We start from the raw sequence: 21,219 nt of genomic DNA on the forward strand, positions 1-21,219 counted from the left end.
GTGGTAAATGTGTTGATAAAAATGCTATTGGGTATTACGTGAACATAGAAGAAGGGCACTTATCTCTGCTTGGTGTGAGAAGAGTGGAGGGGGTAAGGGAGAGATTTCTAGAGGGTCCATGGATGGAAAAAGATGAATCTCATTTACACAGAGTCAGAGGACAGGTGGACAATGGAGAGTGAAGGGGAGAGGGCACATTATAGACAGGGAACAGTATTCATAAATTTACATAAGGTGAAAGCAGGACAGTGCATGTCAGAAATGACAACATTTTCAAAGTTGTTGAAGCTTGAAGTGTCAAACAGGGACTGGCAAGAGAAGCAATGGAAGAGGGGTCATGCTACAGAGGTTGGCCTTAATCCTCTGGGTAGCGCTGAGTTATTGACGAGTCTAAGCAGGGAACTGGCAGATTCAGACTTAAGTTTTAGAAGGATCACCCTTGTGACTCCATAAATTTTGGATTAGAGAATGACAAAACTAAAGCCAAGGAAACCAGCAGACGAGGTGAGGAATTGAGAGGACAGGCAATAAAAATATAGAAGATAAATTGGCAGGATGTAGTATGGACTGGATATGAGTAGAGAGAAAGAAGGAAGGAGGCAAGAAAAACAGGTAGGTGTATGTGGGGCATGAACAGACATAAAGAATTCAGAGGGTGAAAGTAATTTTGCAGAGGAAGTGGGCTCCGTTTGGGGCATGTTTCATTTGAAGCTGCCAATAGAATATCCAGGTGGGAGTTTCAGCAAGTATGCGGCTATATTTGTCTGAAACTTGAGGTGTGAAGAAGTCTGAACTAGAGATACAGACTCAGAAGTACACTTACATAGATATTGAGACAAGAACCTTAGAAATGTAGGAGACCCAGTAATTCCATGGCTCAGCATGTATTCAAGAAAGATGAAAACATGTTCACACAAAAACGTGTCCATACGTGTTCATAACAGCAATCAATATTCTTAATAGCTAAATAGTGGAAAGAATCCAAATGTACATTGACTGATAAATAAATAAATAAAAGATGGTATATTCATATGTACATATTACAATAATGTAGTATTATTGTATAAAAATGTATACGTAATATAGAAAAAGGAATGACTCCCCATCGGAGCTACCACCTGGATGCCCTTTAAAATATTATGCTAAGTGACAGAAGCTGGCCACAAATAAGATCACAGATTGTATGATTCCATTTACATGAAATGCCCCAAATAGTCAAATTGATAGAGACAGAAAGAAGATTAATGGTTGCTTAGGATTGGGGGAATAGGAGGTGAGAGCTAAGGGATATGGGATTTCTTTTTTGATGTGATGAAAATGATCTGAAATTGACTGCGGTGATAGTTGCATGTATCTGTGAAAATACTAAAAACTATTGAATTGCACACTTTAAAAGGGAGGATAGTATGGTATGTGAATTATATCTCAAGAGAGCTGTTTTTTTTTTTTTTTTTTTTAAGAAAATAAATGAATGAGAGCATCCAGGGAGAATATGTGCACTGTGCAGGGCAGCGGGCTGCAGACTGAACCTTTGAGAATTGTCCTTGGTGAGAGCCTGGGAAGGAGACAAAGGATGACCAGAGAACAGTGGAAGGAGATAACCGAGGGCAGTAACACCAAAGCCAGAGGAGGAGGGGGTTCAGTTCTGTGGAAGGAGGAGGGAGGAAGTTCAATCTCTGTGAAGAAGAGGAGGGAGTTCAGTTACGGGGAAGAGACAGACAGTGCCAAGAAGAGCAGAGGGAGGGCTAGCCTGATGAGGACTGAAAACCACCACTGGATTTGGCACCTAGGAATTAGCAGGTACCTAACCACAGTTAAGAGTGGTGGCAAGCCAGAATACAGTGATTTTAGATACAAACGGGGAGGTGAGGAAGTAGAGAAACACAGATCCCGGCACTTTGGGAGGCCGAGATGCGGTGGACTACCTGAGGTCAGGAGTTCAAAACCAACCTGGCCAACATGGTGAAATACCGTTTCTACTAAGTTACAAAAATTAGTTGGGCATGGTGGCGTGCACCTGTAATCCCAGCTACTCGGGAGACTGAGGCAGGAGAATTGTTTGAGCCCAGGAGGAGGAGGTTGCAGTGAGCCGAGTTCATGCCACTGCACTCCAGCCTGGGTGACAGAGTGAGACTTTGTTTCCAAAAAATAATAGTAATAAAGAAACATACACTAGAACAAGAACTGCATGAATTCCTATGAAACAGCTCTGCATTTAGTGCTTGAATATGTGACAGAGCTGTTCCACTAGATTGCATTCAGGGAGAGGCAGGAAGTTGAGGGAGATCCAGGCTAAGTGAGTCAAGCAATAACTTATGTATCATCTGCCTCCATTTCTGAACTAAAATCTATTTTACTCTGTCCACTGCTTCCGGTTGGTATCTCAATCAACCATAGGACCTGAAAAAAGTATTGACTGAAAGCGATCACATCTGTGTCATATCACATCCCTTTTCATACCGGAGTGGCTGCAGCATGGCTGTAACCACTGTCTAATCAGGACAATCAGAAAAGTGAAGTCAGGTAGGCTTGGTATAATCTTTTCATTATGCAGAGGATAAAATAGGTTAGGTGACTTATTCAAGGTCATTAAGTTTTCTGTAAAAGAAAGACTGGAATCCAGATTTTCTAACTCTCAGCCAAATGTATTTCCCCGAGACTCATACTAACTTAACGAAATACTGGATGCAGAACTTGGTTGTAATTTCATCATCTCATAATCTTTAGGTTGAAAGATTCTGCTCTAAATTTAGCTGACTATTCAATTAAATTGATAGTCTTAAAGGTTTTGTCTTTACTACCTTAATAACTCTTATTTTATATATTGCATCACCAATTAAAATCATGCTGAGAGGCTTTTATGTATCTACACAATCTGAAATTATTTTGTAAAAATGAGATGGTTTAACTTTTGCATACTGTGGAATGATTTACATGCCACTCTTCCACTTATTTTTAAGATGAATTATGTTATGGATCCAGATCTTTACCTGGAAATCTGTGCCCCTATTGAATATTTGAAGTTTTCCTTCAGATTCCAGTTGCCAAAATCTGTGTTCATAAAGGAACTATTCACCTCATCCCGAGAAGTATCAAGGATAGTCCCATCTGATAGATTTTCTTTTCCTCCTTCTACCACCATCACTCTTCTCTGCCCCATAGAACCTTGAAATCATGAATTTATATCCACAAAACTCTGACAATGGTCATACTTGAAAATTTTCATTAAGCCGAGGTGGTTTGGACCTGTCAAGAAATAGTTTGATGGAAAATGCATTTGTCCTCCTAAAGGAAGATCACTTATATCTACACTTAGGCTCCCTATAGGTCTATATAAAATGCAAGGTGTTTGAAACTGAGTTCATCATATTACCCTGTTGAAGACTGTCTATCCTTTCTCTGTGTTCATTCTTAAAACTGAAGATATTACTATGAACTCAGGAATTCAATTTTCTGTTTGTGTTTCCCTATATATTTCCTTCATATAGTTGCACCCCTTTCTGTTTAAAAAAAGTTTCTAAAATCTACCATTTAATTTTTTTTTCTTAGTTTTTGGCCCTATGATCCTTAACTTAGACGATTAAAATATTTTTCTAATATTTTAGTCCAGGCTGGGTGCAGTGGCTCATGTCTGTAATCCCAACACTTTGGTATGCTGAGGCAGGAGGATTGCCTGAGGTCAGGAGTTCAAGACCAGCATGAGCAACATAGTGAGACTCCCATCTCTACAAAAATAAATAAATAAGAAAAAAATAACAGGGCGTGGTGGCATGCACTTGTGGTTCCAGCTACTTGAAAGGCTAAGATGACAGAATAATTGGAACCCAGGAGGTGGAGGCTGCAGTGAGCTATGGTTATTTCACTGCACTCCAGCCTGGGTGACAGAGTGAGCCCCTGTGTCAACAAAACATAATAAAACAACAACAACAACAACAAAAACAAGAAACAACAACCACCACCACCAATAACACACACACAAAAACCCAAAGCAAAACAAAAGCAAGTGTTCACATATCCGATCTTCTTGTTTTTTAAGGCATTTTCTACAACATTGCTAGAACTACTTTTTATGACTTACTGCCCAGATAATCATGTCCAAACTTGGTACACAATCTAGTATGTGTAGCCTTAGGTAGTATATGTACCTTAGGTAGAGAAGACTTTTCACTTTTTTTCACTTTTTTCACTTTTCACTTTTTTACCACTGTTTCCCACTTTTTTACCACTGTTTTCCACTTTTTTACCACTGTTCCTCACATAATTTATTCCTTAATCTTAACTAACTTGCCATATTTTAAAACTGCCAACTCTTTTCTGAATCTGTGTGTTTGCATTGTGCTTTCCTTTATGACTGGATAATCCTTCCCACTGAAACTCGTTAGTGAGAATTTATTCATTCTATAAAGGGCATTCAAATGTCATGTCCTCTGGGTGTCTGTCCCCAGACTTTTTACATTTCTTTACTTTCCCTCAGAAATATTCATTGCAATTCTCGCTGTCTTAGTGTCCCTACAATGGCTATCCTATCTGTCACATTACGTCAGTGTGAGTTGTGAAAGTCTGTCTCTCCAGCTGGATTTTGCATTCCTTGAATTCCTGGCTTAGTATTACGTATTCGCTCATTTTTGTAACAGTGTTTACCACAATATTTGGAGCATAGTAGTCATATATGAAACATGAATCAAATGTGATTGAATTGAACCTCCAGCATTTTGCTATTTTTCTCCATTAGTAGAATATGTTTACCGGGTTTGTGATGAGTCTCTCCTCTTTATTCATGGATATACTTATCCTTTTGTTCTTTTAAAACAGAACAAGTACTAATTGATAAGATATCATGTGTGGAGTGTGTATGATGTTGTGCCAAGACCTAATCTGAATAAGCATTCTTTTTTTTTTTTTTTTTTTTTTTTTTTTTGAGACGGAGTCTTGCTCTGTCGCCCGGGCTGGAGTGCAGTGGCCGGATCTCAGGATCTCAGCTCACTGCAAGCTCCGCCTCCCGGGTTGACGCCATTCTCCTGCCTCAGCCTCCGGAGTAGCTGGGACTACAGGCGCCCGCCACCTCGCCCGGCTAGTTTTTTGTATTTTTTTTAGTAGAGACGGGGTTTCACCGTGTTAGCCAGGATGGTCTCGATCTCCTGACCTCGTGATCCGCCCGTCTCGGCCTCCCAAAGTGCTGGGATTACAGGCTTGAGCCACCGCGCCCGGCCAATAAGCATTCTTTTTTAACACGTCCACAGACTAGAAGTGGATCTTTAGGTGTCATCTGGTCGAATCTTCCTCCGCAAGAATGTGATGCCATATTTTTATTAGCATTAATTTTTCCTTTCCATGTTAAATAATTTTCTACACATCTTTCTCCACTCTATGTCCCAAACCCCTCACCACAAGCCTGGAAACTTAAGAGCTGGGAGACTCTACTAACGTCTTCCAGAGCAGTGATGTCAGCTAAGGAAATCCTTTTCTCAAAGCACATTTGACAATATCTGGAGATACTCTTTGATTGCCAGAACTGAGAAAGTCCCTCAGGCATCTAGTGGAAAGAAGCCAGGGATGATGCTAAACATCCTGAAATACACAGAACAGCCCCCACAACAAAGAATTTTCTTGTCCAAAATGTCAATACTGGTAAGGCTGAAAATCTCTGTTCTAGAGGATGCTGCCCAGAGAATATTTTCTAATTTTTCCTATACAGATGAAAAGTTCATATTCCATGCATTTCTCTATATGAGACTGTGCATGTCTCACATTTCCAACCAATCTGATGAACTACAATTAGGAACCCATAAGGATCTGTCAGCACTAAGGACGAAAGCCTGAAGTAATTTATCACCTTTCTTTTATGATCACAAATCACACAGAGTGGAGAGACTTTAAGAAAAAAAAGGATAATTAGTTTGCAGTTTTTTTTCCTGCTACTCAGTTAATTGCTAGTCATTTTAGAAACATATAACAGAAGAGATTTTAAAGAAATATGACACAAAGCAGAGGCAGGTGTGAGTAGGATACCAAGTTAATAATACATACCAATGACTGTTTTTAGACAATAGAAAATGAATGCCCATAGTGAGCATACTAATGGCAACACTCCATAGTTCTCCAACATGACCTTGTTGGATGAAGCGTGGTTTGAAACTGCCATTATACAAGCTGGGAGAAAAGTGCTTTGAGAGTACTATACATAAAATAAAAGCAGTAGAGGTTTCACAAATCCCAGAAGGCTGGAGGTAGAGGAGACTATTAAAATGTGTGATCCTGGAAGAAATTGTTTCTATAATTGACAGCAAACTACTTATCAACCAATACTTGCCATGTGTACTTTAATCTTGTAGCCTGTCACTTACCTGCAGGGTCACTGGGGATGGCTGACTTACATCCCACACTCCTGGTGCTATGATTTCTATGGGAGGCTCACTCTGTAATGTCATGCTGAATAGCATAGACCCAAGAATGGATTTTCTGCAAAAGACAACACATACAGACAGACAGGAGTCACTTCATGAGGGAAGTTATAATTATCTGTAAATGTTTTCTTTTGGAATATAAACATAATCCACTCTTAGAGGGTCTTTATTCAGTTGCTAGAAAAGAAATGAGATAGTCCACCAGCCCAGACACTGATTAACAGTTTATTTCTGATATACCACATGCTTGGCTATTTTCATAAATGCCTACATTTATTTTCCACATGAGAAAATTATTTACCCACAGTGGTTTCTAATGGGTAGCATTTATTTTTAATTGCCATCAATGGTGATTATAAGGTGGGACTAAGAATTTCAGATTTATATTATTGGAGTTACAACTGCCTTAAATCAATACAGATGTCAACTCTTCAGAACATATTTTGCTCCATGGAGTGACTAAATCCCCTGAGAATCTTTAAAGATGTAAGTTCTAAATTTATAGAAAAAAAGATTTAAATTAGCATAGCATATGCTCTGCAGAATAAAAATAGTTGCAGGGCTTCACGGAGGAAACGCTTCCTTACGCATAAATAGAAAGATTATTCATATTCTAAATGTTTAAAAATCAGTGGTAAATTACCATAGTAAATGAGAGCGCATACAGGGAAGGCTTTAAACAGGGAAGAGTTCGTGGTTGGTTTTAACAGCTTCAGTAACATCCAAATCCATAGATCCTTATGTGAATTAAAAAAGAAGTTGTACCTGGCTGTGTATATGAATCAGAATATCAGTAAAATGTTCCAATGATCATGGAAAACAGCCTTGGATTTTAATATGCCAAATTGAAAGTGCAAAACTGAAAGTCAACAAAATTAAATTTAAGTTTATAAAGAACTTTAATGCCTCAAGTGAGCTTTTCTAAAAGCAATATACAATTCCATCTTGCTATTTAACAGATCTTATGCAAAACATTCAACAAATAAAGCTTTCTTTAGACCTTTAGCTTTCTGAAGACTGCTTCTTTTATTTCTTTTATTATTTTCTCTATTTAAAGATACTGTCAGCACATATCTGCCTAGAGGAGTATAATGTGCTTTATTAAAATATGGGCAGATGTTTTATATGACTTAAGAATATTCTTCTAGCAGGATGAATTTTGAGTCTTCTTTGTTTCTTTGTTCTATCCCTCCCTTACCTGAAAAAAATCTGTCTTAGTATAACAGTATCGGGGGTCCAGTATTAGTAAGATATGGATTAGTTTAATAGAGGTAAAGATTAGAAAATTATTATTGTAGTTTTCACCTTTGCCTTTCAGAGCATATGACCTTCACTCCAAATGGCCAAATCCCCAACTGCCTGGGAAAAGTTTTGCATTAGTGTTAGGCAGAATGCAAGAGGAGGAAGAAGCTTGTCCAACACGAAACTTGGAGGTCATATTGCTCTCCACAGCATTTACAGAAAATGTTTCTGTGCATGGGAAAGAGTCAACAGAGGTGAGGAAGGAGGAGGATGTGCCATATTGGACAAGAGAACATGACAAAAGAAAAGCCCATCACTTCCTGGGAGTTTGGGAGGATGAGTAGTAGAAGGCAGAGAAAGAAGTAGTCGAGTAAGCATGGCGGACACAGGTGTCCCAGTTTGCCTCTCCTCTGCTTTGGCAAGCAGGTGGGGAGAAGTGTGAGATCAGTGAGCAAAACATAATGCTGAAGGCAGAGGAGCTCCTCTTCTCACTCCCTGTTTCAGATCCTGGAAGGCAATCACCTCTTGAGTGGTTCTGCACTGCTTGTGGCATGGCCATTAAACTTGGTGTCCGTGATTAATAAGCAGGAGGAACTCGTGAGTTTAGCTTTTCTGGGCCTTCTTTGCTTTCTGTGTAGTTGAGATGGGATCTGGAAATATCTAAAGATTTTCAAGAGGGAGAGTTTCCAGAGTTTCCCTGGTGGGAATAAGGGCTTCTGTAATAAGGGCATCTGATGGTACCATTCAACCTGGGGCCAACTGGGAGTCGTTGGCAAACCTCAGGAGGGTCTATGGTGCCTGTGAGAGCCTGAGTCACGCAAGGCTTTCCAGGAAACCCTGGCCAAGCTGGGGGAGCCCCAGTCATGAGCTGGAGACTTCAGCTATAACAAGCATCCGTCAGCTTAAAAAGGGACTTTCATTTGGATATCGGAAGTCACCAGAGCAAAGGATGTGTTTTTATGTTTTTTATTTTCTCCTTTTCTTATACATCCTTTCCCCTCTTAGGAAGAGAGCCAGGGTATAAGAAATTTATCTGAGTGACCCAGCATTTTTATCCAAAAGAGACTGCATATTTCTAAAAGGACTAGTTAAAGTTACTGAACTAATACTTAATCATAGATGAAACTTTGTTTCTTCTCATTAGTTACAGGGTGGGAGCTCATGAGGAAGTGTGTGATACATAAGTTGCATTATTTATTCACACCTAAGTTGTGGAATGTGTTATATTTGCATCCTTACTATATTTTTATGTCTTGGCTATGCTATACTCCAAAAATCTGAGTGATCTAAGCTGGACTTGAAAGAGGATGAGGGTTCTCAAGAATTTGATGGTAATTACTGTCCCTGGATGGAGTCTTGGATGTATTAACAGTCACCATGGCTTTAACCCCGAGGCACATGTGGCAGAGTGAAGTCAGAACATTTGACATAGGTGTGTGTATGGGGCAATGTATCAACAAATGCATGTCTGTTATCCCAGCTACTTCGGAGGCTGAGGCAGGAGAATTGCTTGATCCTGGGAGGCAGAGGTTGCGGTGAGCCGAGATCATGCCATTGCAGTCCAGCCTTGGCAATGAGAGTGAAATTCCATCTCAAAAAGGTTAATACAATATTTATCTTAAAGCCATATATATATATATAATATTTATAACTTAAAGTCATATATATATATATAAATACATAATATTTAACTTAAAGTCATTCAAGGGGAAAAGGGGAAATAAATGTTTGGCGCTATTTGGAGTCTTCATTGTGTTTTACATATAGTTTAAATTTTACTTTTGATAACAAATTGGACTAAAAATCTTTTGGGATATTAGGTTAATTGTTAATTTACTTTTTGACATAAAAGTTTGCCTAAAAATATTTTTGTATATTAACAAGCATAATGGAGGGAATAACATTTCCATGGACTTCTTTAAATAGAGAATATAAGGAAGATGAAGAAAATGAGATGTGAAATTGAAATGTGAAAAGATACATCTAAGTGTGTTGTTAGTTTTCAGAAAGAAGATGAAAATGAAAACTTGTATGACCGGGCAAATGGGGACCACTGGCCATTTTTTAAAGTATTACTCCTATGAAAACACTTACTATATTAGTTAAATTAAACATTTCAAAGGCAGGAGACACAAAAAGAGAGTTTCATATAATAGAAAGAACACCAGATTTTGTGTCAGGACATCTGGAGCCTGTCTTTATTACCTTCCCTTTATTACCTTTTTTGAGCTTTTTGGACAAAATCAATGGTCTTCAAAGTTTACATAGAGCTTTGAGGTTCTGCTGGTAGTTGAGGGTGAACTTCAGAAAGATGGGAAGATATCAGTTAGGCTGGGCTATAGGTTTGTAAATTCTCCTAACAAAACACATCCATGGAATCACTCTTATACTTTGAGACTTTGTAATATGATGCCATTAGAAGAAGGACTATACTGCTAAACATAGTATTTCAAAATACTTGTTCTGAAGTATCCTTAAGAATATTTTCAATTTAAATATATCATAGAAATTCACTGACTAGAAAAGCCAACACCAAATTTGTGACACCAGGAGAACAGATGGGCTGGTTTACCCTCTTTGGGCCCCATTTCCTCAAACAGTAAGGTAAGGTGTTTAAATAAAACAATTATCAATTTTAGCCATAGTATTCTATGTGCCCATTGCTGGCATCCTGGAGCCAAAGAATCTGTAGCTGGCAGGACCAAAAGACCTGATGTTATAAAATTCTTTGGGTGGCTGACTTTATTATGTCTGATAGGTTTCATGTGCAAGAGTAGAGCCCAGGCAAGACTGAGCTGGAATCCTGTTGTGTTAGGCTCTTCTTGTGTCACTAGAAATAAATTCCTGAGATTGAATAATTTATAAAGAAAAGCCTGATTCTGCAGGCTTTAAAGGAAGCAAGGTGCTGGCATCTGCTCAGCTTTTGGGGAGGCCTTAGGAAGCTCCCAATCATGGTGGAAGGCAAAGAGTGAGCAGGTGTCTCACATGGTGAGAGCAGGAGCAAGCTTTGAAGATGTGCCACACACTGCCAAACAGCCACATCTCGCAAGTACCCACTCACTATCTCAAGGACAGCCACAAGCCATGAAGGACCCATCTCCATTATCCAAACATCTCTCACCATGTCCTACCTCCAACACTGGAAACTGCAATTCAACACAAGATTTGGAGGAAACAACATCCAAACTATATTATTCTGTCCCTGGTTCCTCAAATCTCATGTCCTTCTCACATTCTAAAATAAAATCATGCCTTCTCAAAAGTCACCCAAAGTCTTAACTCATTTTAGCATTAACTAAAATGTCTGAAGTCCAAGTCCAAAGTCTCATCTGAAAATTAGTTCTTTCCACTTATGAGTCCATAAAATCAAAACAAGTTACTTACTTCCAAGATAAAATGGGGGTACAGAAACTGGGTAAACACTGTCATTCCAAAAGGGAGAAATTGGCCAAAAGAAAGGAGTTACAGGTCCCATGGAAGTCTGAAACCCAGCAGGGCAGTCATCAAATCTTAATGCTTCAAAATAACCCTTGACTCCATATCCTGCATCCCAAGCACACTGATACAATGGTAGGCTCCCAAGACCTTGGTCAGCTCTGCCTCTGTGGCTTTTCTATGCTGAGTTTGTAAGCTGCTGATGGCTCTACCATTTCAGAGTCTGGAGAACAGTGGCCCACTTCCCACATCTCCAGTATGCCGTGCCCCAGTAAAGACTCTGTGAGGAATCCAACCCCATATTTCTCCTCTGTACTTTTTTATTAGAGGTTCTCTGTGAGGGATCTGCCCCTGTAGCGGGCTTTTGCCTGGGCACCCAGGCTTTCCAATATATTCTCTGAAATCTAGCTGGAGGTTGCCAAGCTTCCTTCACTCTTGTACTCTGTGTGCTTGCAGTCTTAACACGTTGTGGAAGCTGCCAAGGATTATAGCTTGCACCTTATAAAGTGGTGGCCCAAGCGGTACCTGGGCCCCTTTGATTTGAGGCTGGAGCCAGAGCAACCTGGGTGTGGGGAGCAGTGTCCTGATACTGCACAGGGCAAGGTCCTGGGCCTAGCCCCAGAAACCATTCTTTCCTCCTAGGCCTCAGGTCTTGTGATGGGAGGTACTGCCTGGAATATCTCTGAAATGCCTTCAAGACATTTTTCACATTTTCTTGGCTATTAGCACCTGGCTCTTTTTCAGTCACACAAATATGTCTAACAAGTGGTTGCTACAAGTCCATTTCAACTTCTCTCCTGATAATGCTTTTTCTTTCTCTGCCACATGGTCAAGGAGCAAATTTTCCAAACTTTTATACTCTACTTCCCTTTTAAGTACAAATTCCAATTTTAAGTCATTTTTTCATTCCTGAATCTGAGATGAGGCTGTTAGAAGCAGCCAGGCCACACCTTGGATGGTTTACTGCTTAGAAATTTATCTTGTCAGATACCCTAAATCATCATTCTTAAGTTCAAACTTCCACAGATTCTTAGGGCATGAACACAATGCAACCAAATTCTTTGCTAAGGCATAACAAGAGTGACCTTAGCTTCAGCTCCCAATAAGTTCCTTATTGCCATTTGAGACCTTGTCAGCCTTTACAGAGTCTATATCATTATCAGCATTTTGGCCACAAGTATTTAACTAGTCTCTCAGAAATCCCAAACTTTCTCTCATCTTCATGTCTTCTGAGTGGCCCAAACTCTTTCAACCTCTGCCTGTTACCCAGTTCTAATACCACAACCACAGATATCTTTATAGCAATACCCTACTCTGGTACCAATTTTCTGGGTTAGGCCATTCTTGCATTGCTGTAAGGAAATGCCTGAGACTGGGCAATTTAAAAAAGAGGTTTAATTGACTCACAGTTCTCTAGGCTTTACAGGAAGCATGGTGCTGGCATCTGCTGCACTTCTGGGGAGGCCTCCAGAAGCTTATAATCATGGTAGAAGGCAAAGGAGGAGCAGGTGTCTCACATGGTGAGAGCAGATGGGAAGAGGTGCTGCATACTTCCAAACAATGAGATCTTGTGATTACCTAGTCTAGTCAATATCTCGAGGACAGGACCAAGTCATGAGATCTGCTCCTATGACCAAAACACCTACCACCAGGACCCACCTCCAACACTGAGGACCATAATTCAATATGAGATTTAGAGGGGACAATGTCTAAATTATATCCCTCTTGTAGGGTAGTGAAGTGTTTACAGAGTGTTCATGGAGTAAGGCATGGCACCTAAGAGCAGGAAGGGAGGTGGCTTAAGGTAGTTAAACCTCAGACCTGCATTCTAGTTCTTGTTCTATTCTAAGTAGTCTGGTGACCAACTGCCAGTTTTTAAATCTTCCTTCATCATAGAGTTCTTCATCTGTAAATGACATATTTGGACTAACTGACGGTCTTCTGGAAAGGAGAGAAAAGCAATAAGAAATTCTCATCCACAGTTTTTTTTGTTGTTGTTGTTATGATTTTGAAGATATAACTGAAACGATTTGATACAGTAGAGTCAGGGTTGGCTACTCAGGAAATTTTCTAACTAATCTAATTGTTTTGAGATTAAGATTATTTTAGACCTTTTTTGAACTTATGAAAACATCCTAATTTTCAAGGTTTTAAACTCACCTTGGGAGCTTTGAAAATACTGGTGCTCAGGCCAGGCACAGACCAATTAAATTAGAATCTTTGGGCATGCTTGGGCTTTGGGTTTATTTTTAAATCTCCTCAGAAAATTCTATTGTTTAATTGGGTTGAGAATCTCTGTGCTGAAGTAGCTTACCACAGTTTAGAAATGCTAAGTAACTATGATACTATTAATTTCGAACTTGGATAGGGGAGGAAGCTCATGGAAATTGCTGAGGTGAGGATAACACTTTCTCACTACATTGTGGCGACATTACAAATGTAGATGCAGTGGAAGCCTTTTCTGCAAAAAACAGGATTATAAAACTTCTGTGGGCCAAATTTACCTTTGGATTTGAGACTTTTAAAAATAGAATTGAAGACAAGTTCGCATGCTTGAAACTGTAGAGGTTTATTTTTATTTTCAGACTTTGTTGATGCAGCCCTAACTGATTTATCTGAGTTTAATCACCATTGGTTTTCTGAAATCCACTTTTGGAAACCACAAAGAGATAGGAAACCTTTAATTCTGCGTCTTTTCAGTTGATACATGTGTTGGAAAAAATAATGACGTAAGCACTCATTATAGTTCCACATGGCTAGCTATGGGCAATTTGAACTGTAATAAAAGACAGATTCAATACCAAATGTTTATGAGCAGGGATTACCCCATCAAAAGAAATGAAACTAAGTCACCAATTTGCTGTGATCTGGAAATATCTGCATCAAATAAATTGAGTTAGAATCTTTGTAACTTGAAGCAATGAGCAAAGTGGAGTCTTTGCAGCCTCTCAATTGCCCCATGTGACGTATTTCTGGTTTCTTAAAAATATCTGTATTTCCTTAAATTGCCTACTACAGGAGAAAAGCAGATTTTCTGATTTTCAGGAGAAACAGGGCATTTTTGAAAAATATTTAGAAATTCTTATTGAGTAATTGTTGAAGTGAGTTGTGTTTTTTGATGTCTCATTATCTACAATTTTGACATATCCCCTTAAAACAAATGCCACCTAGGATCAGTCCCAGATGCCATCTCTCACAAATGTTCATCTTCTATGACCACTCACCTATAACATGCTTACCAATGGTAAGTGACATTTGACAAAACAACATGGAAGTGGTATTTTTACTATCATAACCATCTGGAAAAATGCCTTGAAGATTAGTTTTAAAGACAAAAATATTCCTAAATTCTTGTATGTTTAGTGTTTATTGATTGCTATGTGCAAGTAGTGTGTTACATGATGTGAGAGTAAAATGGACTTAACCTTTTTTTGTTTTTTCAGTGACTAGCTAGAAATATTCTACAAAAAATGGTAGATCTTACAAATACTGCAGGTGAAACTTTAAGGAAACTCACTCAAGAGAAGGAAGGACACTTGTATAGCTGTTCCTAGTGAGAAAGAAAATAAAGTTCTTAGCATACAAATCATATCTTTGAGATGTCTGCTAACAGCAGTAGGTATTGCTTTTAGGGATAAACTGTTTCTTATAGACCTTGAAATCTTATTTCATTCTTTATCTCCTCTATAGGGACTGTTTTTTTCCCTCAATTCAATTTAGTAAACAAACCTGTACTGATTGCTTATTTATATGAGGTGCTACGTTAGATGCTAGATATGACAAAGATAAATACATTCCCTGTCCTCAAGGAACAATGGTATAGAAATGGGCTAAAGCATGAAAACAAATAACAGAGTAACACACACACACACACACACACACACACACACACACACACACACAGAGAGAGAGAGAGAGAGAGAGCTTACATCAGAATTAATCCAACAAAGAAGTTTTGAAACATCTATTATGGTTGCTGATAATAATTTTTTATATTGATTAGGTCTGGGAAATAAAAATTAATAACTTTAAAAAAATTTGTATCACCATATCTTTCTAGAACCGCAGAGGGAAAACATGTTATAAAATATTAACATTACAATATATGTGCTGATTTTTTGAAAGTCCTGAATTTTATCATTTGATTCTGAAGCAAGACTAGCCATGTGAAAATGGCTGATTTTAAAAAATATTTTTTCCTTAATACCATAGAACATCATGTAATTGATTTTATCAAGTATTCTGAATATTAATATTTTCCAAGATTTATGGTTAAATCAACGCTTCATTTTGCAATGATCGTTAGTTCTGAGAGAATATCTGAACTTATAATTGAACTAGCTTTCTGAAAAATATCACCTTAAAGTTACTAAATATTTCTTCTTGACAAGAAAAGGTCAGTAAGCCAGTTACCTTGTATAATTTTACTTTAGCTGGAATTCCATGACTTACATTCTTTCTAAATGACAGTATTAATCCAAATCATTTTGAATTACTAATTCCAAAGAAATCAGTTGGTCAGAAAAGAAAAAGTAATTGAGACTGGTCATGCCAATACCTTTTCATTATAAATGACCCCGCTGACAAGTTCAGCGTGAGTCCTGTTTTGAAAGCCATTTCTACAATTTTACTTTTCAATTTTGCTTTCAGCAGTCATGATTTATATTGAACTATGTCCATTTTAGAATAAAATGTCTTGATTTCCTCATTATGCCATATACTCCAAAATATTTACTTCTAAGAATGTTTTATTGAAATGATAGGTTTATTACTCACAATTGATACACTTACTCTTTTGGAAACAGTGGAAGACAAGTCCACGCCAGTAAATTTGCATTGTTGGTTGCACAGGCAATCCCAAACAGTTTTACAGTGAGCATGGATTCCCTTGGAAGTGACTTTATTTCAAGGGGAAAATTGATCCTAAGAACAAAAGAAAGAAGTAGCATTACCTACCCAATTGTACTGATATTTTAATGAAAATGTTCTTATAATGTACTGGTCTGGAACAAAGATATTTAACTATTTGAATTGAGGCTGCCTTTTGAAATTTTTTGTTTAATCTTGTAAAAATGAAAATTCAACAGAAATATGTAGAATAGTGAGCTTTTGTTAACTGATGAAACTTATTCCTGATCATGTTGACATGTAAGTATATTTTTAAAAGTTACAATAACTTGAACATTTATTCTTAATCTGTTGCAAGCACAGATGAAAAACAGACTTAGAAAGACACTGTGTTAGGGAGTTGGAGGTGGCAGGAAATAACTCAAAATGATTCTGAAAGATTAAGTTAGCTATAATGAGGTGGAGATTTGGAAAAGAATATTCCAGAAAGAGGAGAAAGCACAGACAGGGGCATATATGGATGAACGACTAGGTGTGTCTGAAAAATGGTGAACGGTTCATTGTGGCTAGAACAAAAGATGAAGTCAAGGTGATAGGGGAAATTATGGAGAATGTAATTAGAAAGACAAGTGGTTGCCAGAATGCTTAAGAGCTCTATATGCCAGGCAAAAGAATTTGAACTTTTCCCTAAAGTCAAAAAGAAATATTTGAAAGAGCCAAAGTATAGAGAGTTTTTTGCCATTTTAAATGTGGACCATTCTGGATCATGATGAGGTCCTAGGAATTTGTGGGATGGTCACTGAAATGTAACACATATATAATCTCTGGATATGATAAGGTCAAGACTCTCTGAACTCAGATACTGGATGGATCATAGATACTAGCAAATAAAATTGGCTAAGGATAGACACAGAATTTTTGACAGTGAGAAAAACTCAAGTTTGGGTTGAAGGCATCAATATACATAAGGAAGTGTCCAGAAGGTCATAAATACTACTATGAAACTGGGTGAGGTATACATAGGTGGCATGATTGTTTGAGAAGGGGCTTTTGACAGAAAGTTGAGATTGTGATCTGACATCCCTAATAGGGGCAAGGAGACATGTACCTTTCATTCTTTGCTGGAGTCATCTGAATTGTATAGAATTATATGATCAGGAGATGAAAGAAATTTGTTTCTTTCAATTTTCTCAGGAGATCAAGAGATGAAAGAAATGTTTTTCTTCTAGGAGCTGAGATGGGGAGATATGTTTACTAGTAGGTGAGAATGCTAAAGAGGAATGAGAAAATTGGAAAAAAGTTTGGCAGACAGGGCCAGAGTCATGGGAGATAAATCACTGATGAATGGGAATGATAAAGAGAAAAGACTTGAAGAGTGACTGAGCAGCTTTATGGAATGATACCTGATGGCCATGAGGTGTGAGGGAAATACACAGAATCTACTGGCCTTGTCATTCTTGGTTGAACTTTGATGTTAAATTGTTTGAGCAGTAGGTGATTATTAGAGTACCAATGATGACCAAAGCCTATTGTCCAACTGAAAGGTGCTGACTGAGGTTCACCCAGCTGAGGCCTCAGATAATATTAAGCATCTTCTCACACTAGGAATTGGCTTTCTAATCTGGAGACTAGGGAGCAGTTTTTAGCCTGGGTTTCAAATCAAACATTGATGACTCCTTTTTTTCAGTGCCTGTACAGCATCCAACCTTGGGATAAGGAGAAGTTAAGTCAATGATCATAATTGAATTTGAGGAAGTACATCTCTCTCTCCTTCTCATGGTGTCCACTGAGATAATCAAATCCAGATCCAGTGTGGTCATAGAGCAGCGAGCAGGATGAAAGACAGAAGAGCTACTTTAGAAGTAAAAAGCATAACTAATGTCTGACTGTTGGCATACCAGTGAAATAAGACAATAAAGAATTAAAGATGAATTCTAGTTTCTAGATTACAACAGATATTTTGTTTTTTTTATTTTTATATTTTTATTTCCAGAATTTCTTTTTTTAGCTTTTATTTTAGGTTGGGGGTACCTATGAAGTTTTGTTACATAGGTAAACACATGCCATGGTGTTTGTTGTACATATTATTCCATCATCCAAGCATTAAACCCAGTATTCAATAGCTATCTTTTCTGCTCCTCTCCCTCTTCCCACCATCCCCCCTCAAGTAGATCCCAGTGTCTGTTCTTTCCTTCTGTGTGTTCATAAGTTCTTTTTTTTATTATTATTATACTTTAAGTTCTAGGGTACATGTGCACAACGTGTAGGTTTGTTACATATGTATACACGTGCCATGTTGGTGTGCTGCACCCATTAACTCGTCATTTACATTAGGTATATCCCCTAATGCTATCCCTCCCCCTGCCCCCCACCCTATGACAGGCCCCAGTGTGTGATGTTCCCCACCCTGTGTCCAAGTGTTCTCATTGTTCAGTTCCCACCTATGAGTGAGAACAGGCGGTGTTTGGTTTTTTGTCCTTGCGATAGTTTGCTCAGAATGATGGTTTACAGCTTCATGCATGTCCCTATAAAGGACATGAACTCATCCTTTTTAATGACTGCATAGTATTCCATGGTGTATATGTGCCACATTTTCTTTTTTTTTCTGCAATGGAAATGCATTTTTATTCCATATTTAAAAAATATAGACTTTCTAGCAACTTATAAGTTTCTATTATAATAATAAACTGATACTTTGAGCCAAGAAAACGATATAACCAAAAATTAATTTGTACCCTTTGTTTAGGGGTGTTTTGCATGTATGCATAATTTTGCTTTTATAAAAGATGATTGTTACAATCAGGTATACAACTACTTGGTTATGCCTAAGTTCTGTCTCTTAAAATGCGTTCTTTTAGAGAATTCATTTAATCATCTTGTTCTTCAATTTTCTCTGAACAGTGGTAGAAGTACAATTTGATGGACAGAACAAACAAAATTGTTTTCCATCACACCCAGATCATACTGATATCTACAGTACAGTCCTGGCTACAAGGGAGCTCAACTCTAACTCGTGACGTGGGCCTGGTTTAGAAAGTAACGATGAGTTGGTAACTAACGATAGTGCTAGTTGTTATCAAAATTAACAACGTTAGGTATTTTTGTTTTGAGTTTTTGCAGTTTAGGTGCATCCAAAATTTCTTCATAGTCTGCACTCATTCCCTTTGCCCAGCGACCAACTGTGACCATTCACTCTGAATTCTGACTTTCAGGGCAATCTTTCTTTAAATGTTCCACAGAGTCACAAAGCTTGCAGCTGCCACCATCAGCATAGAGTCCTTTGGGATTATTTGGACAAGATCTAAACAGGTGCCCCATTTCTCCACAAACAAAACATTTTGCAAAAGGAAATTCGCCAAGAGCCGGGTCTACCTTAGCCTTACACTTGGTTATTTCGTGCTCTGTGGACCCACACCTGTAACATATCCCAGTGCCCATGTCTTGATTTTCAAGGGCGGCAGGGCAATCTGCAATTCCATGACCAGGTTTTCTACAATGGAAACACACCATTGCACTTTTCTTTGCCGCTTGTCTTTTCGATCTTCTTCCTTCCCGTCGACTGTCTTTCTTTAAAACAACTGCAATTTCTTCCCTTACTTCCTCACTGTCTGTTGCTACAATTTGCCCATTGTGCACCATCTGTGAATTCTGTCTTAGGTATTCTATGAATCCATTCACATCTTCATTTAAGTACTCCTTTTTCTTTTTGTTCTTTTATGTTTTGCTTGGGGTGCATCCTTTTTGAGGGATAGCCTATTAGCTTCACGTTGTTTACGCTTTGGTAGGTTTTGGCTTGTTCCCTCAAAGGATCCCTTCTTCATGTCCTCCCATGATGTTGCAGGCAAGGGTCTCTTGTTACACGTGGTACTAACTCGGGCCCACCTGGTCATAATTTCATCAGAGGTACCTCACCGCGCTGCGGCGCAGCTTCTTACCGCGCACGAATCCCCCAGAGCAGTCGAGTTCCACATTTTCTTAATCCAGTCTATCATTGATGGATATTTGGGTTAGTTCCAAGTCTTTGCTATTGTGAATAGTGCCTCAACAAACATACGTGTGCATGTGTCTTTATAGCAGCATGATTTATAATCCTTTGGGTATATACCCGGCAATTGGATGGCTGGGTCAAATGGTATTTCTAGTTTTAGATCCTTGAGGAATTGCCACACTGTCTTCCACAATGGTTGAACTAGTTTACAGTCCCACCAACAGTGTACAAGTGCTCCTATTTCTCCACATCCTCTCCAGCACCTACAACAGATATTTTTAACTGATAGGGAACATAGAAAAAAGAGGAAATTGGGATGGGAATAATTAGTACAGTTTAGGGTATGATGTTATTGAGTTAATGATAATTGTGAGATGCCAATACATAAACTGTCTGTGGAGACGATGGGTCCAAGTTTAGATTTGGATATGTCTATGCTCAAAAAATGACCTTATTGACTAAGATGCATTTAATCTTTCCAAGTAATGCATTTAACCTTTCTAAGTCTTACTTTTCCTTTTTCACAAAATGGAACTGCTATTATATAACACAATATATGGCAAATTGTAGGTTGTATACCAGCATTATATTCATTTATTCAATCAGTGTTATAATAATTTATATCAGCCATTGTGCATTTAGTACACTGGTTTGTAAAAAACACATTCCTTGTAGACAGATGAAATGTAAGTTGATATGATTTGGCTTTGTGTCCCCACCCAAATCTCATCTTGAATTGTAATCTCCAGGTGTTGAGAGAGGGACCTGGGGGGAGGTGATTGGATCACAGGAGCGGTTTCCCCCATGTTGTTCTCATGATAGTGAGTGAGCTCTTAGAGATCTGATGGTTTTCTTAGTGGCAGTTTCTCCTGCTCTCTCTCTTTTCTTGCCACCTGGTGAAGAAGGTACTTTCTTCTCCTATCCCTTCTGCCATGATTTTAAGTTTCCTGAGGCCTCCCCAGCCATGCGTAACTGTAAGTCAAGTAAACATCTGTCCTTTATAAATTATTCACTCTCAGCCAGGGGCGGTGGCTCATGTCTGTAATCCCAGCACTCCGACCAAGACAGGCAGATCACTTGAGGTCGGGAGTTCGAGACCAGCCTGACCAACATAGAGAAACCCTGTCTCTACTAAAAATACAAAATTACCGAGGCATGGTGGCGCATGCCTGTAATCCCAGCTACTCGGGAGGCTGGGGCAGGAGAGTTGCTTGAACCTGTGAGGCAGAGGTTGCAGTGAGCTGAGATCACGCCATTGCAGTCTAGCCTGGGCAACAAGAGTGAAATTCCATCTCAAAAAAA

At 38.6% G+C, this 21,219-nt stretch overlaps 1 protein-coding gene and 1 pseudogene across 1 annotated transcript in view; both read right to left on the reverse strand.

Annotated features, from left to right (window-relative positions):
• Positions 1-21,219, reverse strand: part of PIK3C2G (phosphatidylinositol-4-phosphate 3-kinase catalytic subunit type 2 gamma) — a 385,467-nt gene that overhangs the window by 279,071 nt on the left and 85,177 nt on the right. Inside the window, 2 exon segments of the mRNA XM_017888605.1 lie at positions 6,345-6,459; positions 15,873-16,004. Coding sequence (XP_017744094.1) covers positions 6,345-6,459; positions 15,873-16,004 — 247 coding nt within the window.
• Positions 18,996-19,826, reverse strand: LOC108539715 (zinc finger CCHC domain-containing protein 9 pseudogene; annotated as a pseudogene).

This window comes from Rhinopithecus bieti, unplaced genomic scaffold, assembly GCF_001698545.2.
Source record: "Rhinopithecus bieti isolate Rb0 unplaced genomic scaffold, ASM169854v2 scaffold_15769, whole genome shotgun sequence".
NCBI classification, from domain to species: Eukaryota; Metazoa; Chordata; class Mammalia; order Primates; family Cercopithecidae; genus Rhinopithecus; species Rhinopithecus bieti.